General features: G+C 37.3%; 1 protein-coding gene across 43 annotated transcripts in view; it reads left to right on the top strand.

Annotated features, from left to right (window-relative positions):
- Nucleotides 1-23,371, top strand: part of ABI2 (abl interactor 2) — a 115,810-nt gene that overhangs the window by 67,599 nt on the left and 24,840 nt on the right. For 9 of the 43 annotated variants that reach the window (XM_058708201.1, XM_058708162.1, XM_058708174.1 and 6 more), the window contains 5 exons: nucleotides 3,501-3,598; nucleotides 8,000-8,146; nucleotides 8,908-9,032; nucleotides 10,520-10,702; nucleotides 16,727-16,885. In XM_058708201.1, coding sequence (XP_058564184.1) covers nucleotides 3,501-3,598; nucleotides 8,000-8,146; nucleotides 8,908-9,032; nucleotides 10,520-10,702; nucleotides 16,727-16,885 — 712 coding nt within the window. The remainder of the gene's footprint in view (nucleotides 1-3,500; nucleotides 3,599-7,999; nucleotides 8,147-8,907; nucleotides 9,033-10,519; nucleotides 10,703-16,726; nucleotides 16,886-23,371) is intronic. The other 34 variants (XM_058708492.1, XM_058708375.1, XM_058708295.1 and 31 more) reach the window with 7 other exon arrangements.

Below are 23,371 nucleotides of genomic sequence, written 5' to 3'. Positions count from 1 at the left end.
AAGTGTCCTTTGTGAACTAGAGATATCTGGCCAGCCAGCTTTATAAAAAATACTGAAGTTCACAGGGTTCTGAAAAAGCACTGAGATTTGTAATAAACATTGTATTTTGATATATCAAGGTTCAAGGAGTTATTGAATGTACCAAAAAAGCATAGAGCAGGAGAGTAGGAGCACTGTAGAAGAAATATTAAGGCCATAAGAATGAGCTTGATGCTTGGTGCCAGTTGTAGAGATCTCCAAAGCCTGGGAGATAGGACCACTCTTTGAACATAAAAGAACTTTTCTACCTCCAGTATTACCTACATTCCTTAGTCACAGGCCAATGGCAAAGTATTTGAGCATTGTCACTTAAATGAAATAATTCTTCTGTTTTGAGGATTTCTTTTTGGTGGGGAAAAAAGGGGGGGAATGTTTCCTACTGTTTCCTCCTTATACCTAATACCTGCTTTACTTAGCTCTCAATGATGACTTTCCCCTTTATAGAATTAAAAAATGCCCACATAATTCGATGGTTAAAAGCTTCATTCTGATTTCCAAAAAAGACTTTGAAGTATAATGAGCACGCACACTCATGATTCAGGACCATTAACTGCATGTTTATGAACCAGATGATAGTTCTGCTTATGTTTATAGTTTGTTTTAAAGTTTCATGTGGAATTGCTGTAATGAAGTAAGTGTAGCTCTGCTTTTGTTTTCTTTGTCCTGAGTTTATGGTGCATTCTCGTTCTCCTGTCTTTCTCTCCCTCCCACCCCCCCGGCTGTCCACTTCTCCACACACAAACTTTAGTCCTGTGTTCTGCTGCTTGTGAGGAAGTGATGTCTCCTCCATAAACTTCCCTCAAAATAGTGTTTAGAACCATGATGGCTATCAAGTGAATTTTTTTAATCAAATTATTTTATATTTGAAATAAACTTTCTTTAATTATAATACAGATCCTGCCTGTGATAAACATGTTAAGTTTTTATTTGTTTTTTTTTTTTAACATTTCTTTATTATTGAGAGACAGAGCATGAGGATGGGAGGGGCAGAGAGAGGGAGACACAGAATCTGAAACAGGCTCCAGGCTCTGAGCTGTCAGCACAGAGCCCAACGCGGGGCTTGAACTCACAAACCGTGAGATCATGACCTGAGCCGAAGTCAGATGCTTAAGTGACTGAGCCACACAGGCGCCCCGACACATTAAGTTTTGTTTGGCAGTTATTCCTGTTCTTGCTCTTTTCCTCAAATTAGATGGCAGTATTTATACTCTGCATAGCATATTCGTTTTACTTAGCCTTTTTCACAAAGGAAAACCACCTTGAAGAAGTATTGAAAAACTCTTTTAGCTTCATATAAAGGTACAGTATCAATAAAGTATAAAATTACAGATTTTTTGGACATTCTACAGGGACTCTGGTTTCTTACATGATTTAAGTTACTTATCCAAACCCCATTAACCAAGCAGATACAATCATTTGATGATTCTACAGATCATAAAATGTATCAAGTTTTGTTTATGGAACTGTCCACTGGATTTTAATATATAGGTTGTTTATTTTATATATTTTTATAGATTAAAAGACTTCTAGAAGATACTGCAATTTAAATAAAAACACTTTACATGCCAAAACCTTGAATCAAAGTTGAAAAGCTGTTTTCAAGTATTTTAACTATTCCATATATAGAATAAAATTCTCTTTTACTTTTTCTACTGCTGCTCCTTTTCCTTCCTGTTTCTAGCAAATTGATGTAGTTTAGTGTTGGCTCACCTACTTCTCCCTCATCACTTAAAGTAACTTTGGGTTTTATGTTGTTTAAGGTTGAGCTTAAAGGACTTTGGTTATTACTATAAAAAATCTGATATCATAAATTAAGATTTACAGTTTGAAAAGCTACTGGTTATTTGTCCTATTACTCTTGAAATTTTACCTAAATGTGGATTGATGTTTTAAAAACTTCTGGCATTTTCATTTTAAGATATGATTAGTATACCCTCTGCTTATTAATGAGGGGGGAACAAGGATAAGTTAATCTGTCTTACTTGATAACTGGTTTGTTTTGTATTTATTAAAAGTAACACCAAAGGATTCCAGATAAACGTTTCACTTGAAAAAATATTGACATCTCAAAGGTATCATTTGTCATTAAAGATTGTTTTAACATCACACACAACTTGTTCACTGGGCTTATTCATTTGCAGAGTTTGTTTCATGATATATTATTTCTTGCCTATTCAGGTAACAAGTAGTATTTCAGAATTTTTAAAAATTTCATTTAAGCCAGAGTAATTTTGGCAGCCTCAATACTCTGTATTTGGTTATGATTTGTTTTCTTAAAATTTATATTTTGAAATTATAGTTATAAATACATTCTGATTTCAGTGGTGTAATGTCTTGCAGTTTCATTTTATAAATAAAATGGAATACTCCAGACATAATCTTATTAGAAAAGTTAATATCTTTTTTTGAAGTGTTTGGTAATCCACAATATTGGGGGCTTAAAATAGGGTCAGGTATGAACCTATATGTTGAACATATTTACTCTAACCCACTGGTAATCTCAGACAATTTGAGATTGCATTTGAACTATATTTGTGAATGACTTCTCTTACCTCTTTAAGATATCCAGATTTCTAGGGCTTTCTATATGAATGCTGATATACTTCTTTGGTGGCATCATTTGTTTCCAGATTATACTACTCTTCTTTCTCTCATATTTTCAATTAGGGAGAGATGGAATAGTGAGGAGTGATGGCCCAGCTCTGATTTAGGACGATGTTACATCTTTCCCATAATCTTTATTTTTGGCCTGAGTGGGTCTAATTCCCATTGGAACTAGTACATTGCCTTTGGCCTCTGTATTGCTCATAATTGAATGGGATATCTCAGCCCTAACTTTCTAGTTCAGATGTTTAGGAACATGACTTAACTTCTGGCAGCTTTCAGGTAGGTGATTCCTTCATAAAAGAACGTTAAAGAAATCTGAATTGTAAGGCTGATCCACTATTTTAAAAACTAAAAATTTTTTGGTATATCATACAATTTGACTTTGTATTCTCTAGTTACAATGGATCAAAACTATACTGCATATTTTATTGGGAAACATGTATTTTTTATGATATACTTGCTATCTAAAAAACAAGGAATTGTTTTAAAGGCATTATTGTTTTTGACCAAGTTTTTCTTTGTTAAAACTAAAGTTCTTATGGTTATCCTATTTAATTTCAATTAAATATAGTATCAAATAGTCTAACCAGTGATCTGTTGGTGTGATGGCCTAATGGCAAATACAGTCTTTGCATACAAGTTTACAATCATTTGAAAATCTCATGTTAGGAAGAGTCCTTTGAGTACAACTGTAGAATAAGTAGAGTAGAAATTGCATATGAAATGCATGGCCTCTAATTTTTTTTTTCCTATTTAAACCTTCCCCTCCTTTGTTAAATAGCATAACATTATTTCCCAAAAGTGACATTTTGTTTCACTGCATACGAGTTGATTTTTCCTCCAAATTTTTTTAGGTGAGTACCCAGAATATGAAGATGGGTGGGCTGCCGCGTACAACACCTCCAACTCAGAAACCCCCCAGTCCCCCTATGTCAGGGAAAGGGACACTTGGGTAAGTATGTAATAATTGAAAACCACTTCATGTAGTGTTGTTGAAAACTAAACACTACATGTGTTTAAACTATTTTTTAATATTTGAAACAAGAACATTTTCTTCCCAAGTTTATCCTTTTTTCTGGGAAACATCTTTATAATTTTAAAAAGATTTTGTCTGAAAGCTATTTTTCTGTTGAATTTTAAATTTGAGGTAAAATCCTAGCCCAAGTTCATGGTTTATTATAAATTGTACTCTAATTTCAGAAATCTTTTAGAGTATTCTGATTGTGCTTATTTTAGACTATTCTTCTGGAAACACTGTAAATTATAAAATTCTGTATGTCTTGTGTGGTTATGAGAATACTGAGCTTTAATTCTATCTCACAGAAGTGAGCTCTGGATTTGACTTTTGGCAGAAATGGCCATTTAATGTAAAAGCTTAACATTTTTCTTCTGTAGCATCATAATATAAACATTTGGTTTATCATGGAGATTTGTGATCAGGTGGACAAAATGTATCCCAAAAGCCAGATGACTAAAATGGTAGTCCAGCTGTGCTCCTGCTCTGTGGTTTTGCATAGTCAGTCTCTTAGCAATTCAGTTTTTTCATCTGTAAAAGGGGGTAATATTTGTTCTCTATCAACTTTTCAGAGTCATTGTACCACAAATTGGATTTTTCAAAAAATGTGTAAGACAAAGACAAAATGTTTTGATACCCATTGGCTTGATGATACATGCTTAAAATTTTTTAAATTGACAATCTTGTTTTTGGCCCCCTCACCAAAAAAAAAAAAACAAAAAAACCAACCAAACAAAAAAAACCATAACCAAAAAAACTGAAAAGAAAGAAAAGAAAAGGGAAAAAAGAAAATGACAAAAAAACTAATTAGGACAGGACAAGATGAATTAGAATATAAAAGAAGATAATGTTGGTAGAGGAATTATAGTTAGGACAATGGGAAATAAAAGGATAAAAATTAATTCCGGCCAGGAATAGGATGATTTTATTTGGGGTCAGCAAAACAAATTCTGCTTAGATTAGAGAGGAAAGCATCTAGTAGATCAAATAAGATTTAAACTTCAGTGTAGTATGTTTTTATTTATTTATTTATTTATCTATCTATTTATTTAATTTTTATATTTTTTAAAATTTACATCCAAATTAGTTAGCATATAGTGCAACAATGATTTCAGGAGTAGATTCCTTAGTGCCCTTACCCATTTAGCCCATCCTCCCTCCCAGAACCCTTCCAGTAACCCTCAGTTCTCATGTTTATGAGTCTCTTCTGTTTTGTTCCCCTCCCTGTTTTTATATTATTTTTGTTTCCCTTTCCTTATGTTCATCTGTTTTGTCTCTTAAAGTCCTCATATGAGTGAAGTCATATGATTTTTGTCTTTCTCTGACTAATTTCACTTAGCATAATACCTTCTAGTTCCATCCACATAGTTGCAAATGTCAAGATTTCATTCTTTTTGATAGCCGAGTCATACTCCATTATATATATATATACCACATCTTCTTTATCCATTCATCCCTTCTTTCCATACTTTGGCTATTGTTGATAGTGCTGCTATAAACATGAGGGGTGCATGTGTCCCTTCAAAACAGCACACCTGTATCCCTTGGATAAATGCCTAGTGGTGCAATTTCTGGGTCGTAGGGTAGTTCTGTTTTTAGTTTTTTGAGGAACCTCCATACTGTTTTCCAGAGTGGCTACACCAGCTTGCATTCCCATTCAGTGTAGTATGTTGATGACATGGTAGGCTGTAGTGGTGCAGATGTAAGAGTAGAGAGATCAAGAGGAAGTATTTGTTTTCCTGTGGAATGTCTATATTTCTATTATATGTAGTACCTAACAGATTTTGTTAGGTTTTAAGTCAAGATTGTTAGCAAGGTAACCCACTGTCCTCTTAGTAAAAGAAAACTTTCTGTTGCTCTCAAATTTTGAAGATGTATTCATATACCAGTATTTGTTTCCCTTGTGTATTAGCAAGGGCTCTGCAGGATCTTTGGAGACCAGAGTTGCTGAGCACCACAAACCAGTTGATGGTCACAGCGTAGCGTTTTTGCATAATCTTTGTCTAGCCATCATATTTTGTTCCTTTGGCCCTTATTTTTTACTTTGTATTTATCATTGCCTTCACTGTATTGTTCTCAGTCAGCAAGGGTTTTTGTCTGCATGAAACAGAACATTTTTATTGTCTGGAAATGAGATGTTTGGAAATGAATCCGTATCTTATTTTTTTTTTTTATATTTACATTATAATTTCAGAAATGCCTAATCTTTTTAGTATTTTTTTTTTTTTAATTTTAGAGAGAGCACGAATGGGGGAGAGAGGCAGGGGGAGAGAGGGATCCTCAGCAGGCTTCACCTCAGCACAGAGCCCGACCCAGGGCTCAATCCCACAATGCTGGGATCATGATCTGAACCAAAATCAAGAGTCTGATGCTCAATTGACTGAGCCACCCAGGCACCCCTAAACTCTTTCGCATTTTATTTATTTTTTTAAATGTTTATTTTTGAGAGAGAGAAAGAGTGGGGGCAGGACAGAAAGAGAGAGAGAGACAGACAGACAGACAGACAGACACCCAGAATCCAAAGCAGGCTCTGAGCTGTCAATGCAGAGCATGATGCGGGGCTTGAACTCATAAACCATGAGATGATGACCTAAGTAGAAGTCCGACGCTTAACCTACTGAGCCACATAGGCACCCCACTTTGTAGTATTTTAAATCCACATTCCTGATATTCCTTTTCCTTCCTTGGACGTACTATATCATCTAGTGCCCTTTACTTATTTTTACTTATTTTTTTATTTTTTAGAGAGAGAAGAGAGCAGGTGGGGGAGAGGGGCAGAAAGAGAGAGAGAGAGAGAGAGGGAGAGGAATCTCCAGCCTCCACACTCAGTGCAGAGCCTGATGTGGGGCTCCATCCTACCACCCTGGGATCATGACCTGAGCTGAAATCAAGAGTCAGATGCTGACCGACTGAGCCACCCAGGCACTACTGCTTATTTTTAATTATTAATGTACATATGTGTTTATGCAAGATTTTGAGGGTAGTAGAGTGGACAGGGTCACTACAAAGTGATCTCACTGAAAATCTATCTGGGCTATTGAGTAGCCCAGGAAAACTGTATTTAAAGGAACCTTGGGACCCTGGGAGGAGTGAATTATTGAGAAATTTGTAAGGGAGTTACATCATTTCAGGAAAAGATAGCTTTTTAATTTTCACATCTTGAGATCCCAATTTTTATTCTTTAGAAACCAGAATTGTATCTGCAGAATGTCACTTTCATGTCAGTTGAGTATTTATCATTGTCATAAAGAATTTAGAAACTTAGAGATGAGAACTAATTTAATAATCATTAATATGCCATTGTGCATCCTATTTCCTATCATATTTCCTCTTTTTTTGAATTTATTTTTGATGTTTTTATTTATTTTTGAGACAGAAAGCACGAGCTGGGGAGGGGCAGAGAGAGAGGGAGACAGGACCCAAACTGAAGCAGCCTCCGTGCTGACAGCAGAGAACCCAATGCGAGGCTCTAACTCATAAGCCGTGAGATCATGACCTGAGCTGAAGTCAGATGCTTAGCCAGTTGAGCCACCCAGGGGCTGCTCCTCTTTTCTCATTCTCTTCCTTTTAAAGGAGATTTTGAGAAGAAGGAAATATATTAATAAAATCCAGTCTGTTTTGTACTTTACAGTCCAAAGCAAAATAAGTAGAAAGACTTAGGTGGTCTTTTTTTTTTTTTCCTCTCCCTTTTAAATGTTGAACACTAAGGAAGGTAAGAGGTAAAAGAGATCAAGGTAAAAGTTGAGTGAGGTGAGAAAGGAAGTGAGGGGAGAATGCAAGGAGAGGAGATTAACTTGTGTATTTCTGTGTGTGGATGTGTAGTGCAAGTCTATGTATTTACTAAATAGAAAGGGAAATGACTTGTTAGAGTTGCTCTTGATGATCACTGTGGGGGGTTGTGGAGCCAAATTATAGATTTATTTACCCTATCTTTGAATATCTTTGGTTAGGGAGAGAGGGGTGAGGAAGATAATTAGTGCATTCATGCAGTACAGTTGGGAAACTTTGGCATGGTACTAAAATAATTCGAACTCATTAAAAAAAAAGTCTGGGAAACACTGGCTTACTTGGTGGGAGAATCTTTGTGCTCTCTGAGAATGAATGAACAAAATTGCATTAGTACAGGGAAATGAGGTTGGAGACTAAACGATAGCAATACTCATTGACACCCTAATGACAAAGAAGTGATACTTAAGGAAAGACTGAAATTGGTAGCTGGGTTATGTGAAAACATTTTCCTGTCTCTGAATACAAATTGTATTTCACTACTGGCAACTCTTTGAATTTATTGTGCCGAAACTTGCTAATCACACAATACATACGCTCTTCTTTTTGTAGGCGGCACTCCCCCTATCGCACACTGGAGCCAGTGCGTCCTCCAGTGGTACCAAATGATTACGTACCTAGCCCAACCCGTAATATGGCTCCCTCGCAGCAGAGCCCTGTGAGGACAGCTTCTGTGAATCAAAGAAATCGAACTTACAGGTATTTTCTCTACCTCAGTGCAAAATGTGATGGTCATAGTACCATAATTTGTTCAGATTACTTCAGTTAAATCTCTCTCATTTTCCAAGCACTAAGTTCTTTTCCTCACTCTACTCCCCCAAACCTCATCTGATTCCACCTCTCTCTTCTCATGTTCTAATGAAGCTTTGAGGTCAGGAAGTTGAAAAACAGAAAAAACAGACATCTTAAAATACAGACTTCTCTACAAAATTAATAGTTTAGTTGACCTGGAAAAAGTTGTGGACCAGATATGGGAAAAAAAGTTATGGATCAGATGTGGGAAATTGCAAGTTGTTTTTTGGTGGAACTTTACAGATGAAAAACTATATGCAATAAAACATTAATATGGAATGGTATATCAGGATATTATTACAAATAAAATTAGTTTTTAATTATTAATCAAATAACCTGTTTAGGGAAACTTTTTATTATAAAACAAGTTTCTTCAGACAATAAAGGAAAGTAATAGTATTTTTATATGTTGAACCCTATCACTTACCACTTATATATTTATATTTTTCCTTCTTTTTCAATTTCTTTAATAGATGCTTATTAAAAGATGGTCAAAGCAAGTTTCTTGAACTTAGTATTTTTCCTGTTTTAAGAAATTAATACTTGAAGTGGAAGATTTTTGAATGATCTTTATTTAGCTATATGTTCATTTCAGCAAATTTTGGGAAATGCTGGCAGTATCTTCCTATATATAAATACTCATGCTTTGGTGGCTCTTACTTCTTCAGCAGCAGCGGGAGTAGTGGAGGGAGCCACCCGAGTAGTCGGAGCAGCAGTCGGGAGAACAGTGGCAGTGGGAGCGTGGGGGTTCCTATTGCTGTCCCGACTCCCTCTCCTCCCAGTGTCTTTCCAGGTAAAACACAAATGGTACTTCATCTTTACTTGTCTTTTTTCAGTTTGAATTCAATGTATGATTTAACTATAGTGGGCTTTTTTCATAATCAGGATTTTGTTTTCTTTAGGACTCTAATAATGTTGGGAAATCTTTATGCATTTTTTATATGTTTATTTTGAGGGAGAGAGAGAAAGCATGTGTACATGTGCACAAGCGAGCAGGGGAGGGGCAAAGAGAGATAAGGAGAGAGAGAATCCCAAGCAGGCTCTGTGCTCAGTGCAGATCTCATGAATCGTGAGATCATGACCTAAGCTGAAATCAGGAGTTGGACACTTAACCGGCTGAGCCATCCACTTGTCCCTCTGCTCTTGTTATTTTTGACCAAGTGATTTCTGGGTTCATGTTCACATACTTCTCTGTCATTTAGCTTTATGCCTTTGGTGCTGTGGCTCAGTAGGTGCTTTGAGGTTTCACGTACCACCTGGGTATGAGTTATATTCCAGCCAGTGTTGTGACATTGCATGCCTTTGGACACAGTGGGTACTTAGTGTGAGAATCACATTCAGTGGCAGATTTTAAAGTAGTTTTGGCACTTAAATTTATTGGACTTATGGAATTTAATACTGTCTGAAATACTACCTTTTTTTTCTGAAACAGAAAAATATGCTTGTTTAATGTGAAGACACCAAAGTTAAACTTTATTTTAAAAGTATGACACAGAAGACATAAGGATAGAATATTTAAAAAAAAAAATTTTTTTTTAATGTTTGTTTATTTTTGAGACAGAGAGAGATAGAGCATGAACGGGGGAGGGCCAGAGAGAGAAGGAGACGCAGAATCTGAAGCAAGCTCCAGGCTCTGAGCTGTCAGCACAGAGCCCAATGCGGGGCTCGGACTCACGGACTGTGAGATCATGACCTGAGCCGAAGTCGGGCACTTTAACCGACTGAGCCACCCATGCGCCCCGAATATTTTGTATTTAATTTACTTACAATAGCAAATAGATAATACCTTTTTAAAAATCATAAAAAAAGATTTGTGTTTTCTAAATTCTTTTTTTTTTTTTTTTTTTTTTTTTTACCAAATAGGGTGTTTGTATCTGAAATATATGTTTATTTTCTGATTTGTGTAATTCAAAATGGAATATTATTTTTCTAGTGTATTCTGTTTAGATTTGTATGCTGTTTACAAAATATTATGCTAAAAATTACAATATAAAGGGAGCACTTTTCTTCCAGAGTAGTGGCTTTTAGGTAAAATGGAATGCTTGTTTCTAATGAATTAAAAAATCTGTACATTACCCTGAACATTTTGAATTATTTGCTAATAATCCTTTAGTATAAGCTTAATTTTTTTTCTTTTTTTTTTTTTTTTTTAACACTCTCTGTATTCTTTGGTTAGTGTTAAGCACTGGATATCTAACATTAGGTTCTCTAATGCCTTTTTTAATCCTGCCTAATGGGTCTGCCTCATTAATGCTGCCTCTTACTCCTCTTTCCCCTCAGCCCCTGCTGGCTCTGCTGGTACTCCTCCCCTTCCTGCTACTTCTGCATCTGCCCCTGCCCCTCTTGTTCCTGCTACTGTCCCTTCCTCCACTGCCCCAGACGCTGCTGCTGGGGGTGCCCAGACCCTTGCTGATGGCTTCACTTCTCCAACTCCCCCTGTTGTTTCTTCCACTCCCCCTACAGGTGAGTATGGCTTGTTCCTTGGAAGGGACATCCAGTCATCTGGCTCTTTTACATGGAACTCTGGCTTTATGACTTCTGTTTGTTTGTGCTCTATTTCTCTCTCTCTCTCTCTCTCTCTCTCTCTCTCTCTCTCTCTCTCTCTGTGTGTGTGTGTGTGTGTGTGTGTGTGTGTGTGTGTGTAAAATCTGAAGAGTAATGGACTAACTAGAAGATGGCATGTAACCACAAGAGTAAAATTTACTGAGGAAATCAGGGTAAAGTTGACATACATTTTTCCAGTAGAGTAACACAAATATACATTTTTTTATTGCTTGAATTTCACTTACTAGAGATTTGTGAATTTAGTATGGAGCCCTCTTCTGTACAGTTTCGAGAAGTTATCATTAGAATTATTGTTACAGATTACGTCTTTAACAAATAGAAAAGTCTATGAAAATAATTCTAAGGTATATTTTATAGGTAATATTTAACATATTGAATGTCTCTGTACGTCTTTTAAAGTAGCACTGGAAACACATAGTAGACAATGGACTTTTTAAGAAATTCAGGCTTACTTAAGTGTTACTTAAAGTTGGCTGGTGTTTTAGTGTTTTAAAACTACAACTTAAAATCTGTTTTGATGGGGAAGGGGAAAAGGTTCACTTTCTACAAAATATATTTGCAAAGTTAATAGTGATGCTGGTTAGTAAATAAATTCTTTATTATAAAAATGTATGTGTTTGGACATGTATCACCTTAGCTTGCTAAATACTTCATAGAATATATATATTTAGCTCTACTGCTATAACTAGATGCTTGTGTTAAAGGACACTTAGCTAAAAGGGATTTTGGATGGCGTTTTATGGGATAACTTCTATAATAGCACTTTGTAAGAAAAGCTTCCCATAGTGTACGAATGTAAACATGGACTATACTTTGATCTATACACACCTCTGTTAGGCAAGACTATCTAGTTAAATCTAGGAACCTTACTATACTCCAACATCAATGCAGTAAAAAATACATCTTGAAGTTGGTTGTAGGCCCAGAAAGAACAAATCGCTCCCACCCAAGAGCGAATATTTTAGTAATAAAATCATAATTTAATAGCAGGTACTGGTTCAGAGTTTACCCTGAATGAGCATTTGTTACATGACTGAATAATATAGTTTTTCTTAACAAAAATCAAGGTAAATGCCTTAATAACATATCAATATAATCTTTTTAATACAGTTTTTGAATCACCAAGTACTTTTTTCTTTTCTTCTTATTAAGGTATAATTTACATACCGTAAAATTAACCCTTTTTAGCATGTATTTCTGTGACAGATGTACACAGTAATGTCACCACAACTTCAGTGAAGATGTGGAATAATACTGTGATCCTCGAATTTCCTTCATGCTCCCTTTGTGATCAGTCCTTCCCTTTCACTCCTAGCCCCTGGTAACCCTTTGATCTGTGTTTTTTTCGTTTTTTTTTTCCCTCTAAAGTTTTGACTTTGTTAGCTTGTCATGTAAATGGGAATATATGGTATGTAGCCTTTTGGGTCCATTTTTTTGGCACCAGTGCATTTGAGATTTATCCATGTTGCTTCAAGTTTCATTATTTTATTACTGAGTAGCGTTGTATCCTTCGGAGGTACCATAGTTTGTTTATCCCTTGGATTATTTCCATTTTGGGGTTATTATGAATAAATTGCTGTAGGTACACACACACAGACTTGTGTGTGTGTCAGTTTTCAGTTCATTTGGGTAAACACCTAGGGATTAGGATTGTCGGGTTGTATAGTAAGTGAATGTTTAACTTTATAAGAAACTGTCAGATTGTTTTCCAAAGTGGCTAAATCATTTTATACCTCGACCAGCAGTGTGTTAGACTTCCAGTTGCTCTGCATACTTGTTAGCATTTGCTATTGTCAGTTTGTCTTTTAAAAAAATTTTTTTTTAATGTTTGTTTATTTTTGGGAGAGAGAGAGTGCAAGTGGGGAGCGGCAGAGAGAGAGGGAGACACAGAATCTGAAGCAGGTTCCAGGCTCTGCTGTTAGCACAGAGCTGGATGTGCGGCTCGAACCCACAAATCGTGAGACCATGACCTGAGCCGAAGTCAGATGCTGAACTGACTGAGCCACCCAGGCGCCACCCCCCACCCCCAAACTGTTTTTAAACTATAGCCATTGTAATAGGTGTACAATAGTTTCTTGTGTGGTTTTGGTTTGCATTTCCCTAATGTCTAATGATGTAGACTATCTTTTCATTTGCTTCTTTGCCATCTGTTTATCTTCTTTGATGAAATGTCTGTTCAAATGTTTTGCTCCCCTCACACACCTTTTGAATAGGGTTGTTTGTTTTCTTACTGAATTCTTTCATTTGTTTTGTTTTGTTTTGTTTTGAGAGAGAGTGAGTGTGTAGAAGTGGGAGAGGGGCAAAGGGAAAGAGAGAATCTTAAGCAGGCTCCACGCTCAGCACAGAGCCTAACACAGGGCTCAATCTCATGACCCTGGGTTCATGACTAGTGCCCAAAATCAAGAGTTGGATGCTCAACCAACTGAGCTACACAGGCACCCCTTGAATTCTTTTTTTTCTGAATAAAAGTCCTTTATCAATTTTATGATTTGGAAATACGTTCTTCCATTTATGACTAACTTTTCATTCTTTAATGGTATCTTTTAAATGGGGAGTTCTTCATTTTGATTGAGTCTAGTTCATTGATTTTTTTCTTCTATGAATTGTGCCATACTTTCAAACTTGTTAGCTTATGCAAGGTCATAAAGATTTTGTTCTGTTTTTCCTAAAAGTTTTTAGTTTTAGGTTTTATAGTTAGGTCTGTAAAATTAAACTGTAGCTTTGTTTGCTTTTTTAACCCAAGGCAAAATAAATGCTTTATTAATGGTATCAATAGATTGTCTTTTAGTAGTGTTTTTGAATTATCGATGACTTATGTGAGATTTTAGACTGGATGTAATCTATAAAATTCATAATGGTGTCAATTATCAGGATGTTTTTAACTTGAAGATCATAGGTCTGTATTAGTTTGTTACAGATTAATTACTAAAATGCCAATAATGTATTTGTATCTGATGATTCAAATGACAAAACATATCTTTGAAGTAATAATTTATTAGTATATATGTTTTTACATTTTTTATTGTGGTTATATAGACTTGACAGTAGATTATGTTTTAAAAAAATTTTTTTTTTTAATTTTTGAGAGAGAGGGACAGAGTGCAGATGGGGGGAGGGGCAGAGAGAGGGAGACCCAGAATGACAAGCAAGCTCCAGGCTCTGAGCTGTCAGCACAGAGCCTGATGCAGGGCTTGAACTCATGAACTGTGAGATCATGACCTGAGCTGAAGTCGGAGGCTTAACCAACTGAGCTACCCAGGTGCCCCCTGACAGTAGATTATGTTTAAGCTTGAATACTCCAGATTTTTATACAACAGAATTGATTTTTAGGTTTTGATGCTGTCGTATGTAAAATTAAATGATTTAGCAGATCTTGAGTACTTTTTTTTTTTTTTTTTTTTTTAATTTTTTTTTTTTTCAACGTTTTTTATTTATTTTTGGGACAGAGAGAGACAGAGCATGAACGGGGGAGGGACAGAGAGAGAGGGAGGCACAGAAGTGGAAACAGGCTCCAGGCTCCGAGCCATCAGCCCAGAGCCTGACGCGGGGCTCGAACTCACGGACCGCGAGATCGTGACCTGGCTGAAGTCGGACGCTTAACCGACTGCGCCACCCAGGCGCCCCTCTTGAGTACTTTTAAAATATTCTTTATATGAGTTCATATGAAACCAAGTTTGATAAATTTTTGGAGTTCCTGAAGACCAGTTTTAGTCACGTAAATCCTTTTTACAGTCATGGATAAGATGAAAAATTGCCAGAAGTGTTTTTCTTTCTTTTCTCCTCTCCCCTCTCTCTTCCTTCCTCCCTGCACTTTCTCCTCTTCTTCCCCTTTGTTTTTTATTTTTTAATGTTTGTTTATTATTTTTGAGAGAGAGGGTGAGCAAGGGAGGGGCAGAGAGAGACGGAGACACAGAATCTGAAGTAATCTCCAGGTTGCGAACTGACAGCACAGAGCCCAGTGCAGGGCTCAAACCCAGGAACCACGAGATCATGACCTGATCCAAAGACAGACGCTCAACTGACTGAGCCACACAAGTGCTCCTGTCTTCTTCCCTTTATCTCTCCTCTCCTTCCCCTTTCATCCCCTCTCACGTCTCCCTTCCCTTCTTCTCTCCTCCTGTTTCCTCCCCTCCTTTCTTGTCTACTGGAGTGGTCTCTCCAGGGTGTTCTAGTGCTTTGTTTGCTCTGTTATAGTAGGCCTTCAGCTGAATGATGTTAAGTGGAAGTGGAGTCAAGAGAAAATTTAGGAGCTGAATTGCATTAGGGACTTAGATAGATTACGAAAGAATGTCTTTAGTTAGCATTACCTGTTTAAGTATTCTCAGCACAGTTGAGTGAAATTGCTAATAAATGTGTATAGGTTCAGAGATTGTATTACAAATAAGATATATTTTACTTTTTTGTATCTTAGCTTTATTCATACTTGTAAATTGCTTAAGCTCTAATTATTTATTTATTTATTTATTTATTTATTTATTTATTTATTTAGAGGGAGGGGCAGAAAGAGTTGGGGAGAGAGGAATCCCATGCAGGCTTCTTGCTGTCAGCACAGAGCCCAATGTGATGCAGGGCTCCATCTCACAAACTTTGAGAACATGACCTGAGCTGAAATCAAGAGTCAGATGCTTAACCAGCTGAGCCACCCAGGCACCCCAACCTCTAATTTTAAGGCAAAATAATCTACCTTCGGAAATGGAGGGGTTTTTCTTATTAAAATTTTTTTTTCAATGTTTATTTATTTTTGAGACAGAGCATGAGCGGGGGAGGGGCAGAGAGAGAGGGAGACACAGAATCTAAAGCAGACTCTAGGCTCTGAGCTGTCAGCACAGAGCTGGACACAGGGCCCAGATGTGGGGCTTGAACTCAACTGCGAGATCATGACCTGAGCTAAAGTCAGATGCTCAACCGACTGAGCCACCCAAACACCCCTTTAATTTTTTTTTAATGTTTATTTATTTTTGAGAGAGAGAGAGAGAGAGAGACAGAGCACAAGTGGGGGAGGGGCAGAGACAGGGAGACACAGAATCTGAAACAGGCCCCAGGCTCTGTGCTGACAGCTCAGCACAGAGTTCGAACTCAGGAATGGTGAGATCATGACCTGAGCCGAAGTTGGATGCTTAAGCAACTGAGTCACCCAAGTGCCCCATGGAGGTTTTTGATTGAATAAAGACGTATTTGATTTGGAATTATGTCACTTTACCTTTTGTGAAATACTTTGTTTTCCTTTAAATGAATTGGCTTTGCGACTTTAAATTTATTGCTATTGTTATTATTACTATTATTGTTTTGGATAAGACTGTGTGTTAAACATTTTTTCTTTTTCTTTTCCAAATGTAATTTCTGTTTAGTTTTTAGTGGCCATTTTTGAGGGGTGGAGGAGGAAGTAAGCCACAGATTTTAATTGTGATGATTTTGAAACCCTGTCAAATTATTAGTTTAATACAATTATAGTATTAATTAGTAATCTGTTTAGACCATAGCTTTTCCAAACCTAGTTTTATTTACCGACTTTCTTGCTTTTGTACTTTCTTTTTTAAAGTTTATTTATTTATTTTGAGAGAGAGCACAAGCTGGGGAGGGTCAGAGAGAGAGAGGGAGACACAGAATCCAAAGCAGGCTCCAGGCTCTGAGCTGTCAGTGCAGAGCCCGATGTGGGGCTTGAACACACAAACCATAAGATCATGATGCAAGCCGAAGTTGGATGCTTAACCGACTGAGCCACCCAGGCGCCCCTCTTGCTTTTGCACTTTGATATGTTAGCTGAGCAATAGCTGTGGCCTTGTATGATGTTTGTCAGATAGCAATTAAGTTAGCTAAGCATTGTTATTTTTAATCATGTTATTAAGATTCAGACAATAAAGCATTTGGTTGTCTGAGATAATTTTCTTTTAATGGCAAATTTGTGCTCTGTCCCTTTTCCAGGTCATCCTGTTCAGTTCTACAGTATGAATAGACCTGCCTCTCGCCATACTCCCCCAACAATAGGGGGCTCGTTGCCCTATAGACGCCCTCCTTCCATAACTTCACAAACAAGCCTTCAGAATCAGATGAATGGAGGACCTTTTTATAGCCAGAATCCAGGTTAGATTTTCTTTTGCATTTTATAGAATATTTAAAATTTCAATTACAGAAGAAAAGACCTTTAATTACAAATGACTAGTGCATAATAGGTGTTTAGTACTATTTGTTCAATGAATGGAAGAATGACTACAAGGTTGCTAATACTATATCATCCATTTCTTTTTTTTTTTTTAATCAGTACACGATTTCCATATAAAGTAGAACTTAATTTTTCCAAACAATCTTTTTGATTGTGCTGGTGATTATTTGCTTTTAAAAATAATACTATGGTGAACAGTATTTCCTTCTTATTTTATCAGATATCCTTGCTCTACGAATACCAAATAATGAAAATTGACTGTATATGAACATAGTTTTATAAGTGGCATAGTAAAGGAGAGATGATATTTTTGAAGCTGTTTTGTGCTAGGCAGTTATACTGTCGTATTCACGTCTCATACCAAACCTATGATGGGAAAGCTGGGACTTGGACAGATTGATCCAGATACTACAGTCAGTCTTTCATCATGCATCATGCATACAGAAAAAAATTAATCTGGCACATATTTAAAGTCACATGCAAACATTATTTTTGCTTCTTCCCCAGAGAAGGTGAAAGCAAATACTAGACACTGTGACTATTGTGGACATGGTATATCAACTTACTGTGTTTTTCTGGATTTTTGCTAAGAGGCCAGTAAGTCTGTATATGATCACCTTTAATATTAAGGGACAACCCATTCCATTTTTGATAAGCCCTGAAACCAGTCAACCATGGCTACCTTTTGGTGAAACCTCCTTATTCCTTGGGAGTTATGCAGAAGAAATTTGATTCTCTTTCTAGATAAATGCAGTTTACTTATTTATTTTTAATGTTTATTTATTTTTGAGAGACAGAGGGAACACAAGCCAAGGAGGGGTAGAGAGAGAGGGAGACACAGAACGCGAAGCAGGCTCCAGGCTCTGAGCTGTCAGCACAGAACCCAGTGAGGGGCTTGAACTCGCGAACCGTGAGATCACGACCGGAGCTGAAGTCAGACGCTTAACCTAAGACTGAGCCACCTAGGTGCCCCTTGATAAATGCAGTTTAAAGAATGCCTTTATATATTATCTCATTTGATTCCTCTAATCATGTGTTCATTTTCATCTGTATTTTATAGGTGAAGAAACTGAGGCTGAGGTGATGTCAGGTTAGGATTTGAACTTAGATCGTCTGCCTCTGAGTTCCATGTTCTTTCATACTATCCTACCTAACTTCGGACTTTAAAAAATCTTCCTCTTACTCTCGTAGTCTCTTTTTGGGAGGTAGGGGGTTGGAGGTGAGGAGGATCCCACAATGTGATATAAAGTGCTTGAGAGCCTGAGACCTCGTCAGTCTTTTATACAGTTTTATCCTGGGAATAGTGCTCAGTAGCTGTTGGATGTAGAATGAACTCCTGTTCCTTTACTCAAATCCTTTGACTCTTTTGGGTCCCTCTTACAGATTAAATGCCATATTTACACTGTAGTGTGATGACCAACTGCCTGAGCTGAAATATACTCTTGCTGCTGTCCTTGATTACACTTAATGATTTTTTGCTGTGCCATTCTTTTAAACTCATTTTGAGCTTAATTTTGACAAATCTGCCTATCTTTTTCATACATTCTGATTTTAAATCATGTGTTCCAAACTCATTTTTATACCTAAATGCAGTTTTTATTTTTAAACTTTAGTTTGTTAGTAGATATGGCTTATTTCATAGTTGTGTTGAAGGTAAGGTCTCTCTCTGGCCCTCCTTGGAAGTCTAGACAAATACTGCTTATGGCCCATACACCCTTCCCTATGCTCAAGTAGAATTTTGAAAGAGTGGTGTCAGTCTAAAATGGCTGGTTCCCTAATGGAGCTGAGAGATAGATACTTCACTGTGACAGTTGATGACCCATGTGTATATGATATTCAGGAAATAGGTACAAGGATATTTACTTCTTTTTGTGTACATATACACGTATAAAATACTGGTCTTATGAGAACTGTTGGTGGAATTTATTTGAAGGCTATTTGAGCACATACTTAAATGTGTTTTATGTACATATTTCAGTACTTCTTTCTTTGTAAATCTGATTTTAACGAAAGTATGTGATTAAAGCAGAAAAATGCCCTACTCTCAGGAATAATTTTAATGAAAGTATTTTTCACACTCATGGATATAAAACGAATTGAGATTCTTGAGCCTTCAATATAATGTGTGAGACAATTCATTTATTTATTTTTTTTCTCCTGTATGCCTCTCTTTTAAGTTCTGCCTTTCATCTCTAGGGATTTGGTAACTGTTTAAAGAGGGTGACTGCAGCTTTGTTAGTTTATTAATCATGGTGCTTTTTTGAATTAAAATTTATTTTTACTAAATCATGTTCTTTGAAAAGCTTTTCTTTCTTTCTTTCTTTCTTTCTTTCTTTCTTTCTTTCTTTCTTTTCTTTCTTTCTTTCTTTCTTTCTTTCTTTCTTTCTTTCTTTCTTTCTTTCTTTCTTTCTTTCTTTCCTTCCTTCCTTCCTTCCTTCCTTCCTTCCTTCCTTTCTTTCTTTCTTTCTTTCTTTCTTTCTTTCTTTCTTTCTTTCTTTCTTTCTTTCTTTCGAATCAATACTTTGCAAACCAGTGTCCTAAGGCTACTCGGTGTTTCTTCTTTTTATTTGCTTTAGAAAATTATGTGTCTTGTATTATTCCCATGGGTCTTACCTTCATCCCTGTTTATTAATATTTAAAATGAAAAAACGTGTGTTGTGCTTTCTCAAGCAGCTAATTCTCTGATTTAACAAAAATGATCCCAGCTGTGTTTTTTATGAGCCTGTTTTTTTTACAATCAGAGGCTTAAAATGGATGTGGACTTCTGAAGGGGTGAGCTGACAGGCTGGGATTCATGTGTCTCTAAATTCAGTGTGATTTTCTGTGAGATGGAAATCTAGCAGCACTGTTACTGTAGTTGGTTTGAGTTGAAAAGGCAACCAAACATAGGAATTAAAATATGGAATTATGAGAACTGTTGGTGGAATTTATTTGAAGTGCCAAGTCCTAAGAGTACAATAATTGTTTTGTAATGATCCTAAGGGTACAGTAATTGTTTTCTAATAAGATTATTTCAGAAGCAATTTAATGAAAGGAACACTTTGATCGGGGCATAACTGAAATCCCTTTGGCTCTCATTGTTTCTTAAAAATGTAGTCACAGAAATAGGAATATCAATGTATCATTCATCTTGTCAGCTGCAAAGAGAGTCACTGAAACAAATAGAGCTAACAAGTTAACAGTTTTTATTTTAAATATCAATATGAAGCACTCTGGTGGTAAATAAGTATGTGTGTGTTTGTACATTTGTACATTTACATATATAAACCTCGTTTGGTAAGTGTCTTAGTTTAGGCTGCTATAACAGAGACTGGGTGGTTTATAAACAACAGAAATTTATTTCTCATAGTTTTGGAAGCTGGAAGTCAGAGATCAGGGTGCTAACATGGTCAATTTCTCGAGTTCTCTTCTGGGTTGCACACTGCTATCTTCTTGTATCCTCACATGGTGGAAAAGAGAGGGAGTTCTCTAGGTCTCCTTTGTAAGGACACTAATTCCATTCATGAGGGCTCCACTCTTATGACCTAACTGCCTCCCAAAGTCCCACCTCCTAATACCATCACATTAGGATTTCAACCTGTGAACTTAGGGGATATATAAATATTCAATCCATAACATTAAAGAATCAGTAATGTATTTAAGTACCAACACCTTTTTTAATAGATATCCTATAGTATACTGCTCATATTTTCTTATAGCAAAGGTTAAAAAAAATCTAATTCATAAAGTGGAATGTTGGTTGCAAGAAATGTGACTGTATATAGTTTGTATGAGGAATTTGTAAATGAGTATTGTGTTTTACACAGGGAAAATGCCAGGTTTTAACCACTGAATGTTATTAAAAACAACTAAAAAGAAACAATGAAAAAATTATATTGGGTTGGTGATATTGCAGAAGAGAAATCAATAACATATATTCACTAAATGATGCTTACCATAAATTTCCAGAAAAATGCAGATGTGGTAGAGCTTTAGCAAAGTATGAATAAAAGAGCAGTAGCAAGAAGCTATTTTCAAATCCTTATTTTAGGCAGTCTTTAGTGTTTGTTAGAGAATGCTTACTCTAAGAACGAAAAAGCAAGGGAACAACTGAACAGTGGTACGTATATTCTCAGATGACCAAGTAAGCCAGATAGGCCCTTTACACTGATTATTAATACAAGTTATGTTTTTAAACTGTTAATTTGCTACTTTCACTTGGCATAACCTCTTGTGACTCTTTTGGTTCAAAAGGAATAACAACAATGATCCAGTTCTTTTAACCCTTCTGAGACTACAGAATTGATAATTATTTGGTAACCATATACTCTTCCATCAAAAAAGCCTCCTTACTGAGTATCATTAAGTTCACTTTTAAATACTCCTTGCTATTCATGTTTAGAAAATATTTCACTTTTTAAAATGTTTACTTTTGAGAGAGAGAGAGAGAGCCAGAGAACGAGTGGGGGAGGGGCAGAGAGAGGGAGACACAGAATCTGAAGCAGGCTCCAGGTTCTGAGCTGTCAGTACAGAGCCCAATACAGGGCTCAAATCCACAAACTGCAAGACCATGACCTGAGCTAAAATTGGATGCTTAACTGAGTGAGCCACCCAGGTGCTCAGAAAATATTTCACTCTTAAAATGAATTGTTTAAATCATTTCCCTCACTGCAATGTAAAATATAAGCAGCTAAACCTGAATGGGCTGTCAGATAAATATAACTTCTAAAGGTGGTATTCTTTAATGGTTTTAGTAGTAGTATTGAGGATGTTTGTTTTGTCTGCTTTTCTCAGAGTATTTATAAACCTGTAGAAATAAGATGTAAAATCCTAAGTGATTTTTCAAAACTTTTTTTTTATTTTTTAAAGTCCATTTATTTATTTTGAGAGAGAGAGAGAGAGAGAGAGAGCAGGGGAGGGGTAGAGAGAGTGGGAGAGAGAGAATCCCAAGCAGGCTCCACACTGTCAGTGCAGAGCCCGACGTGGGGCTGGAACTCAGGAACCATGAGATCATGACCTGAGCAGAAACCAACAGTTGGATGCTTAACTGACTGAGCCACCCAGGTGCCCCTCAGAACTCTTTGAACTGGATGTTTTAAAACAATAAGCCTCAAAGATTGTGCTACAAAGGATTTTATAAATAACCAGGAAGGTCATGCTTGGAAAGGCTATATATTTCATCAGCACAGACTCATAATGTAAATTTGGTTTGCTTGCAGAGCCTTTTAGTGTGTGTGTGTGTGTGTGTGTGTGTGTGAGTGTTTGTGTGTGTATTTGGTCCAGTCACTTGGTGAGGACATCTCCTCACATTAACATCATTAGTGTATATTGTGAACATAAAATTACTAAGTTTAGAGACCTTTTGGTGGTTATAGGGAAAGGGTGTTGTCATATGAGGAATCATCTTAGCTAAGTGTAGTGAAAACAAATGTCTAGTTACTCGCTGCCCTTCCCTGTTCACAAGATGCCTAGGACTAGACTGAATATTGCAAATAATTCTTCTCATCAGATTCCTGCTTAAATCTCCTAGAATGGTTGATTTTCTATTCAGCTCTAAGAAAGATAAATCTAGTTTAAAGTAGGATTTTCTGGTTCACAGAGTTCTGGTCAGATAGTAGGGAGGAGGAAGATGGCGGCGTAGGAGGACACTGGGCTCACCACGTCCTGCTGATCACTTAGATTCTACCCACACCTGCCTAAATAACCCAGAAAACCGCCAGAAGACTAACAGAACGGACTCTCCAGAGCCAAGCATAGACGAGAGGCCCACGGAACAGGGTAGGAAGGGTGGAGAGGCGATGCATGCTACATGGACTGGCAAGAGGGAGCTGGGGCGGTGGAGGGGCAGCCCACCAGGCAAGGCAGAGCCCTCGAGTCTGGCTTGCAAAAGCAGAGGGGCCAGACTGCGTGAGTTCTGACAGCCAGCGGGACTTAACATCTGGAATGTTATAAGTCAATAGCTCTGCTCTGAGAGTGGGAGGGCGAGAGGACACTGCAAAGGAGAGGTGTTGAGCCCCGGAAGACAGAGCTCAGCTTGGCGGGGAACAAAGACGCTGGCCAGCGCCATCTCCCTCTCCCATCCCCCTGCTGAAATCCCAAAGGGAACCAGTTCCTGGCACTGAACTTGCTTGCACCGCACAAACACCCAACGCTGTGCTTCTGTGGATCCATCCCTCCAATGGGTCTGCCTCCCTCCTGGTGCTGCAGGGCCCCTCCTGCAGGGGACCACCGAGGGCAAAGTGAGCTGAGCCTGCCCCTCCTGCCCCTGTGCACCTTGCGGATCCACCCCAGCTAATATGCCAGATCCCATCAAAGAAGTACCACAACCCTAGCAGTGTGCAAGTAGCCCAGACAGGGGCCACACCACTCCACAGTGAGTCCTGCCCCTGGGAGAGGGGAAGAAAAGGTACACACCAGTCTGACTGTGG

This window comes from Neofelis nebulosa, chromosome 2 (genome assembly GCF_028018385.1).
Source record: "Neofelis nebulosa isolate mNeoNeb1 chromosome 2, mNeoNeb1.pri, whole genome shotgun sequence".
Classification (NCBI taxonomy): Eukaryota; Metazoa; Chordata; class Mammalia; order Carnivora; family Felidae; genus Neofelis; species Neofelis nebulosa.
The sequence above is the reverse complement of the archived record's forward strand: the minus strand, read 5'-3'. Positions and strand labels throughout refer to the sequence as shown.